Source organism: Colias philodice, chromosome 23 (genome assembly GCF_061535455.1).
Source record: "Colias philodice isolate Cphi_HAF_F1 chromosome 23, ilColPhil1 Martin Lab GWU primary, whole genome shotgun sequence".
Taxonomy (NCBI): Eukaryota; Metazoa; Arthropoda; class Insecta; order Lepidoptera; family Pieridae; genus Colias; species Colias philodice.
This window is the reverse complement of record NC_143108.1, coordinates 623,262-632,671: the sequence shown is the minus strand read 5'-3', so window position 1 is coordinate 632,671 and position 9,410 is coordinate 623,262. Positions and strand designations below refer to the sequence as shown.

General features: G+C 35.3%; 1 protein-coding gene across 1 annotated transcript; it reads right to left on the bottom strand.

Moving 5' to 3' along the window:
• Positions 1-2,293: 2,293 nt before the first annotated feature.
• On the bottom strand, positions 2,294-7,467 carry LOC149477839 (uncharacterized). The gene is made up of 3 exons (XM_089709750.1): positions 7,393-7,467; positions 5,217-5,559; positions 2,294-3,186 (listed from the first exon to the last, which is right to left on the bottom strand). Exons 2-3 carry the CDS (start codon positions 5,550-5,552, stop codon positions 2,803-2,805), a joined length of 720 nt encoding a protein of 239 aa, XP_089565876.1. The 5' UTR covers positions 5,553-5,559; positions 7,393-7,467; the 3' UTR covers positions 2,294-2,802.
• Positions 7,468-9,410: the final 1,943 nt, after the last annotated feature.

Genomic DNA, 9,410 nt, shown 5'->3' with positions numbered 1-9,410 from the left:
TATTATTTAACAACGGCATTAACATTGCCGTTTGGCGAGGCGATAGCTTTATCGCGACAATTAACGCAATGAAGCGGTCACACTACGTCCATCTTGCTAGAATTTTAGTAAAATTAACGCCGTTTTTATCGCCAACAATCGGCATTCACGTTGACCGTTCAAGTGTAGCCACCCACTTAACGCCTTAAAAATTATCGGAATAATTATCGCCATAAAGGGCATTAGACGTTAGACGTTAGTGTGGCCCCAGCATTAATGGAGAACGTTCTAGCGATGCGTCAATTAACATTGGTGTTCCACAGGGATCTATTTTAGGACCCTTCTTGTGCTTAGTATATTATATCAATGATCTCCCTTATTATTTACTGGCCGATTAAGGAAAGCTGGCATCTTCACAGTACTCACACATATGCAATTTTACTAAACAGTATGTTCAAAAATAAATGCGACTCTAGTTTAATTATTGTAGACTTGAATTGTTAAATGAGTGCGTTGTAGATAAATATAATTATGAAAGCTCTCATAATTTACATGTAAAATTACAATTTAAAAGTAACTCAATCGATGAACTTAATTATTTATTCTCATAATCAATTGTAATATTGATAATCATTCAATTATCAAATACATAATAATTAAATTTCATGTCATATTCAAAATAACGATATAAACAATACAAATAACACGTGCGCTCACTCACAAGAAACAATACAAGCGAAACCCTAGCACGTAAGAGATAAGGCTACATTACAATAAAAGCTGTATTGTTCAGCTATGTATGAAAATTTTAACTTACGGCATTTTGTTTACAAAACTTATTAAAATGATTACATAATTAATTAACCTAGATAAAGTAAAAAAATATTCTTATCCGCGTGCCGCGAAGTATCTCGTCGAATATAGTTAGTAGTAGATATACCGAACGTCTTTGTTTAAATTACATCACCCTGTATTTATAAACAATTGCAACATAAAAACAATAATTGTCCCCTTCACCCTCATAAGCTAGTCTGCGCGCGAGAGAGACAGACAGACTTTTCATGATGCGTATGCACTATGACGTCACGCCGCGCGCGTCTTCACAGACACTAGTGCAATGTTTAAATTGTATATATTAAATATTATTTATGTTTTAATCTGTGTGCAATGTGTATTTATTGTTTCAATAAAATAATTGTTTATACTCGATTTGTTTCTTGATAACCGAAGGTTGGAACGTCGCGTCCATCCTTGTAAGATATTATTGTATTATTAAATAGAAAAATAAATGTTCTTTTACTCTGTATTTTTCAAACAAAAAATCCTCAAGTAATAATCGAACTCACGTCCTGTTTTCCTATAGTCAGATAACCACTTATCTAATACAAATAAAAAACTAAAAAAGTTATATTAACATAATTTCAGGCTCATGTCGCGCACTTTGTATGACAAAAAGCAGTGAGTGAACGTGGTGAACACCATGAAATAATTGTCCAAAATTGATGTTGTTTTGTATTTTATCAATTTTGAGTATAACGTGATGTGTCTTGTTGCGTGGCCCTAAAATTTTTTAGCGGTTGTTTTTTTTAGTATTTTCTCATTTTATACTAACATTGTGAACAATTTAACATCAGTTTGTTAAATGTTTTATTTCTTGTTTTATCAGCTTGATATTTCAAACAAACATTACATAACACGCCATTTAAAAAAGTAAATTTCAGTTATTACATATTAAATTACTCCCTATAAAGGTTATTGCGATTGTTTCTCAATGATTATTTGAATCCCAATGTGAATTTGAATATCCTAAATTATATCTAACTAGCTTTCCGCCCGCGACTTAACCCGCGTTTTCAAAGGAAAACCCGCATAGTTCCCGTTCCTGTGGGATTTCCGGGATAAAACCTATGTGTTAATCTAAGTTACCATCTATATGTGTGCTAAATTTCATTGTAATCGGTTCAGTAGTATCTGCATGAAAGAGTAACAAACATGTGTAACACACATCCATCCTCACAAACTTTCGCATATTTATAATATTAGTAGGATGCGAATATTTATTTTTACATGAGCTTGATTCCCAATTCGACTTTGACGAATCCATAAAAATTCGACTCCATAAAAATAAATAAATAAATAAAAATAATTTGAGTTTCAATCTCCCCACAGAGTATCCGACTCAGAAACGTCACCGTCCCGTCGCACACTTGTCCGCAACCAATCCGAAGGGTCACCAAAAACGGGTGACACTTCTGTTCAATGATAGATATTCTAAGCAAGGTATTATAGGTATAAGGTTGAAATAAAAACACCATTAAAACTTCTATAGTTTATTTCTTCAAACAACAGTATCCTAATTCACTTTAAATAGAATATGAAGCTTTGGAGTGAACATAGAACATGGAATGTAACATTTTGTTACTGCATATTATTTACACTGTCGAACGACATCACATATTTCTCTATTTGATAAATTTTACCGCACAGCGTTCCATATAATGATTTGTGCAAAAAAACGAGCGAAAAATACTTTTATTTATTATGTATTTCATAATCTTCTAACAATATGGCTTTAAATTTCAACACGTTAAATTTTGTAATCGATATACACGACATTAACTATTAACAACTTAATATATTATGTAGTAGTAGGGAAAAAGTAGTAGGAGTCATTTTAATTTAGGTTTAAAATCGGACTCGAGGAATTCACGACATGCAGTCACTTCAGTCTATTGCCATTGGTACCTACATAAATAAATATTATCCTTAAAAAATTGGGGTCAGACAAAACATGAATAGAACACTGTTGGAATCTCGCTCGATTTAGATGATGAGGTTATCGGTTTCACTGGAAGCCGACATATTATTACTGTATGCATAGTTTTCAATCGCAAGCTCACTCAAAATATTCTGTATTCTTGTTTGAGCAATCATACTTCTCTCAAAGGATAATTCTCTTAACTGTACTGCAACGCTCTTTGCAAAAATATCAAATCTGTCTTCTACAGGTAGATCTCTATTGACAGCTTCTTGTAAGTATTTGTGCTCTCCACTCGAACGGATTTTTTTCCGCCGTGACTCGTCTTTAACGGGAGGCTGTGTACTTTCACTTGGTTCCTCCCTTGGTACTGAGATATATTCAATCTCTAAAGAAGAAGGCACAATGTTATCTTGCTCACTGCTTGTTGATTCCCTATCATCCTTATCCTGAAAAATAAAAATAAACAAAATCAAAAACACGATTGGCTCTCCAGTTTTTTTCCGTCTCCTGTACTAAAATGAAGACCCGCGAATTTCAATATACAGTAACGTTTGAAATTGTATAGCTACTCTTTTTACAACCCACAATTATTTTCAATTCCCTTTAAATACATGACAACGCTCTTCTAAATAACAAAATCTATTAATTTCAATTAATAATAATTAAATATCAATAATTTATTAAACATTTATAAATTACATAATTAATTTAATAATTCAAACACTTAAAAACATATACTTATTCGTACTTTAAAAATATATACTCACATTAATATGTGAGTATAATACCTATTTAAATTTTAACGATCGACGATTTAAATTTTAACGAGATACAAGATTATCCAAAGTTATTTTTACTGCCCCCCCCACACCATCTTGGGTTGTTGAGGAAGTGATTATGAGGAAGAGGAGGAGGAAGAGGAATTTTCACACGCAAATTTAGGGGATGCGGATGAGGATGAGGATATTTTTTTGAGGAAGAGGATGAGGATGAGGAAGCGGAAGAGGAAGCGGATGAGGATGATAGGAAATTAAAATCAAGTCGAGTTTTAGATAGATTAGGTTTTGTCGAGTTATATGCTCGTGACTCCAAAAGTATACATAGGTATAGGCTTTGTATATTCACCGCCCGATCGAACTGGCCTGGCATAGCGCTGCGCGTAGCGAGTGCGTTGCCATAGATACGGCATCCTCATGACTTTCCTCAAAATTTTGAGGAAGCGATAGCGGAAGAGGAATTTTTTATTTTTATTTTTGAGGATGCGGTAACGGTTGAGGAACCCAAAATATTGCGGAACTTCCGCATTATGAGGAAGCGGAAGAGGAATCCTCAACAACCCTAAGTCACCATCTGCCGCCCCTTTCCCATTGGATGCTTCGAAAAAGGACCAGGAAGCATAATCCAAATCTTCAAATTTTTTACTAAAAAGATAAAAGTTCTTTTTCTGTTTGTATTGTGTGGCGGGGCCATCAGAATACATGTGTACAGCTTTTAAGGAAGGAACTATACGACTTAAAATGGTCTATACCGAGTAAATGTAGTCTTTTCCACCTTCCGATTTATATTTGGCGTGCAGGTTTTTCATGGAATCTAAAAGAAAACGTTTCTGTTGTTTATCTTTTTTAAGCGTTTTACATTCTTTTCGGCCTGCTGTGGCACGGCTGACGTCGTCGCGTATATAGAACTCCTGAATTTTTTTTATATTGTCTTTTTCTGTGGCCTCTTTCTTTGTAACATCATTTCTAATTCGTCCCTTTTATCCTAAAGTTGTTGTTAGTTTGGAAGTAAAACTATATTTCTTTACAAGATCGTTATCAACCACCTTTTTGAGTATTCTTTTTTCGTTGTTTGTGTCTGCAGTGGTATCTTTATCCTCTTCTCTAACAAAAATCTCTTCGACAAAACTGCTAGCTTTTGACATTGGAGTTGCTTTATCTTTTTCTTCAGGAATATTGCTTTGTGCAGGCTAGGCTAGGCTGGTTATCTGTGGCTGTGACTAGATTTCGATTTTTAGTTTTTACCTTTGAGTTCTTCAATACATATTTTGTTGTTGAAATTGATATTTTGGTTTTATGGCATTAAAATGCTTTATAAATATAAAGCATTTTTATAAATATAAAGCATTCATAAAGCCAAAATATCAATTTCAACAAAATAAAGGTCGTGTTCCATCGTCACAATATTGTATTCACTGAAAAGTGTTTCATATTGGTTGAGATGGTTGTTAATCATTTCAATAGATGGCGCGCGGTGTGTCCCTGGGACACAAAACTGAAAGAACAGAATAAATTCGATTGTTTTGGCGGGTCACGAGTGGCTGAGTTGGTCAGGCATCCGCCCCGGAATGGCGCGAAAGGATGCGGGTTCGAGTCCCGCCTCGTGATCGAATTTTTTCTATTCTTTATAAATTTATACATATTTTGTTTCTATAAATACGTTTTTTCATTACAACCATTCTTTTCATCATTCTGTTTACCTTTTCGTGAAGTTTTTCATTTTCCTGCCTAAGTTTCCTATTTTCTGCTTTCAGGTATAGTACTCGTTTAGCTGCATAGATTTCTCTTTTTCGCCTTATATCTTCTTCCTTTTTTAGCTTTTCTGTTTGCTTTTTCTTTTCTTTTCTTCTGTGATTGGCTTCTTTCCATTTTTGTCTTCGAGCTTCTTTTTCACGATCATTTAGTTCTGTTATTTTTCTTTGTCGTTGTTTTACTTTTTCAAGATGTTTTATCCTTTTCTCTTCATATTTTTCTGGGTTATTCTTTTTTAGTTCCTCAATGTATTTTTTTTGCCGTTCGGCACCGGTTAGCGGCATTCTGAAACTAAAAGAAGCTGTTAGATATATTTTTAATAAAAATAAAAATAAAAGTAAGGATCGCAAGGCAAGAAGAAGGCAAGCGTTGTCCCATCAGAAACCACATGTAAAATTGGAGGCCAAAACTCACTGCTCCGCTTTCACTGTAAAAAAGCGCTGTAATCAGATCCCCGGAAAAGTCAAGTCCCTAAGCCCTGACTTTACTAACTCTACATCATTGTTTAAAAAGTATGGCCTGTCCATTTCATACATTTGCATGTCGTAACATTGAATTCTACCTTCCTGTAACGTAATTTTACCCAAATAAGTCCATCGGACCGTCTGGCTGATATGGTAAGGAAAGAAGATTAAACCCCAACCGTGCAGTCAGTCACCCCGCAGGGCACCTTGTGGCGAGGTGTCGGGGAGAAGCGACCCCGCGGGAACCGAGCGCTCCCTGGGGAGGCCCTTGTCCTCACCTTCGGACTGTCCCATTGGCAGTTCGGAGTGAACAATGACAAGGTTCAGGATCCCCCACCTCTGGCTTGCCTTTGTTGGCCGTCCAGAGTGGAGCCGCCAGAGCTATATGCTCGGGGGTGGAAGTGTCTAATGGCGTAATAGAGGGGAAACCCGCTCCGGGCCCGCGGGCCCGCGATGGTGAAACCGGTGCCGCACCTCTCTACACCCCTAGCCGTTCAGCTGATGTTGCCCCCTTGTTGCCATTCTAGGTAACCTTTTTGAGAGCCCATCGACCGAACTGGCGAGTCACCGTCTGCCATTATTTCCAATTTTTAATATTGAAAAGGCAGACGTCCATAGTCCCCATAGAACCAATGTACCAGTCCATCTAACACCCCCTTCCCCCAGTTTTGTTCATTCCATTTTTCTGCAATAGTCCTACATTGGCCGTGGACTGCCCAGGGCTGTATCTCTATAGTGCAGACATGGGCAGGCTGCGGCTGGTGTCCCACAACACATTAAATTCTCTAAAGGGCCTCTGCGTGTTGGACCTGTGTCCCCACGTAAGCCTTCCAAAGGACCGGGTATCTTCCTTCTGGTGGTACCCGTGTATTATGGAGAGAGACATAATAATATAATATATGGGGACATTTCACACACGGCCATCTGATCCCAAATTAAGCTTGTAGTAAGCTTGTGCTATGGGTATCAATCAGCTGATATATTTACATATATAAATAGGTACATACATAGATAAATAACACTCAGACACAAGGCAAACACAAATGCTCATCACATAAATGTTTGCTCTGGGTGGAAATCGAACCCACAACCCCGAGGTTCGCAGGCAGATGCACTACCCACTACTGAGCCGCCACTAGAATAAGGAAGATGAAATCAAAACAAATAGTACTTAATGAATAAATATTTAGACTTTTTGTGTAGCATTAAATAAAAAAAATAAAGCATTTTGTACCATGACAAATATTTTTTTATTCATCTAATTTTGCGCGCGGTAACCTATTAATAGCTATTAATAAAGATATTCAGTTTTCTTTAAAATTATCTGGAGTATGTGTATATATTACAAAAAATAATCTGTAAGGATTTATTGTTTTTCTCCTTTATTTTTATTCGTTACATTTTAACACACATTTTAATATCTTATTTTCATACTTTACACATGAGACCACAGCTTTACCGTCTACAATTACCTGACGTCAGTAAATGTCAAGAAATTGTTCGTCAGTAACATGTAAAAAATAACCTAAAAAAATACTTTTGCACAAAACATAATCACATTTACCATTAGATTGAAAGCGTAATCTATTACTGTAGTCATAATTTAAGTATATTACAATTACGGTAGGTTAATTCTTGAAAATGTACTAAATGTACTTACTTTTGTTGAGAATATGTCGTTAGGAAAATGTAAATAAAGTTTTAGCACAACACACCAGACTTTTTCCGTGTCTGGACGACGAACGAAATGGCGGCGTGTCAATGTGACCTTACTTTTCGTACCATGACCAGTGTTGCCAGTGATTAAAGTTAGATTCCTACTCTTTGTGATACAAAAAGTTGGTAAATTATGTCAATAAATGAGTGTCACGAAATAATAACGTTTGATAGGGACATTTTTTAATATTTCATTCTTAGTTTATTTAAGGTAATTTAAATAGTTTAATCTATCAGATATAACACTTCAAACATTGCTTTTTAATTATGATACAAAAAAATAGGAAGTTTCGTACAAAAATTCTGATAAAAATATTGGTTTTCTTTGTCGTCCACATACTATAAAAAATATATGGTGTTTTTTTTGTTACTTTATTTTCACATTAAATTTATGTAAGAATTTGAACCGCAATTCAGAAATGATATGCAGTATGCTTAAGTTTAGTCTGTAAAAAGTTAACAATGATTTATTTCAGTCGTAACCATATTTTTTTCGAAGATTTTTTATGGGGACAAACATTTAGTAGTAATGTACACTTATTTTGAAAACGACTTAGGTATATAATAAAGCATCACGTCCTAGACCTATTTATCAACTATACTACAGATAATATTGCTTTATTTAACAAACACTAATCTCACTAGCCATTACTTTGATTACGGAAAGTATGCCTTACACCTTTGCTGTACACTGTGAAGCTTAGTTAGTTATAATATTTTTTATACATAAATATTTCTTGTTTATACTTAATTCAAACATTAGCATAGCGTGTATTAAACACGATATATAAGAAAAAAATAAATAAATGGAATATGTAGATTGTACATAGTTACTTATAGACCGGGAGATACTGACACAAAATTTCGAGTCATTTGTAACAGGATGCCGGTTCTACAGGGGTCTTAGTACGCAATGACAAAAAGGAAAATGATGGTGTGAACGCTGGTACCGGTGGCTTAGTCGCGTGGGCGTTAGTCGAACTCGTCGGAAAAATAGAGAAAGTCAAACGATTTGTAACACAAAAATTTTAGAATTTACCGATAGCCCATAAAAAAGAAGTAGGCGGTAGTGTCATGCCATACTTTTCCGGTGTGACTTACAGCCCGCCATACCGACGCGAATGTGTTGATTTAAATAAAACAATTATTCAACCATTTGTACCAGGCTAACTTTTGCACAGGTAACCATCGTCGTGCAGCCATTTACGAAAATCGCCATGCCATACTTTTCGGACGATTCCAAATGGTCGCCATACCACCGAAAATCTGCAAAAAAAATTATTTTGCCAAATTTTTTGTACCAGTATTGCATTTGGATTTTTGGAGAGTATTTGATAAAATGTGACCATTGTTATATTTGCCATACTTCTAGTAGGGGGAAAAAGTGCTGTTAAACTTAAAAAAATAATTTATTATTAATTTATATAAGTGAAAATTTCCAACACCTAGATCTTTGAAATTTTGTATTTATATTCGTTGAACCTCAAACTTACAGGAAAAATAAGTGCCATACTGTTACAAATCGTTTGACTTTCGCTATTTTCCGACGAGTTCGACTAACGCCCACGCGACTAAGCCACCGGTACCAGAGTTCACACCATCATTTTCCTTTTTGTCATTGCGTACTAAGACCCCAGTAGAACCGGCATCCTGTTACAAATGACTCAAAATTTTGTGTCAGTATCTCCCGGTCTATTAAGTATATTGCACGCCTCATAAGCGAAGCGTTGAAGTGGGTACTACTGTCACTTCGCGCAAAACATCTGATTTTTCAAACTTAAAATGTCTTTATGTATCATACATTGCACTTGTAAGATAATACATACACACACATATTAAGAAAAAACACTATTTTTAACATTCATGATATTTTTGATGTCATTTTTGTTATTTAAACTAGTTAAAAAACAGTTTAAAAAAGTTCTGTCTTGAACGTCCGTGTGTCTGTATGTGCGGAGGATT

Excerpts from the sequence above, each read along its gene's own strand:
- LOC149477839 (XM_089709750.1), bottom strand. The coding sequence starts at position 5,552 with ATGCCGCTAACCGGTGCCGAACGGCAAAAAAAATACATTGAGGAACTA. Across the intron at positions 3,187-5,216 it reads ATGAAAAACTTCACGAAAAG|GATAAGGATGATAGGGAATC; the intron begins GTAAACAGAATG and ends TTTATTTTTCAG.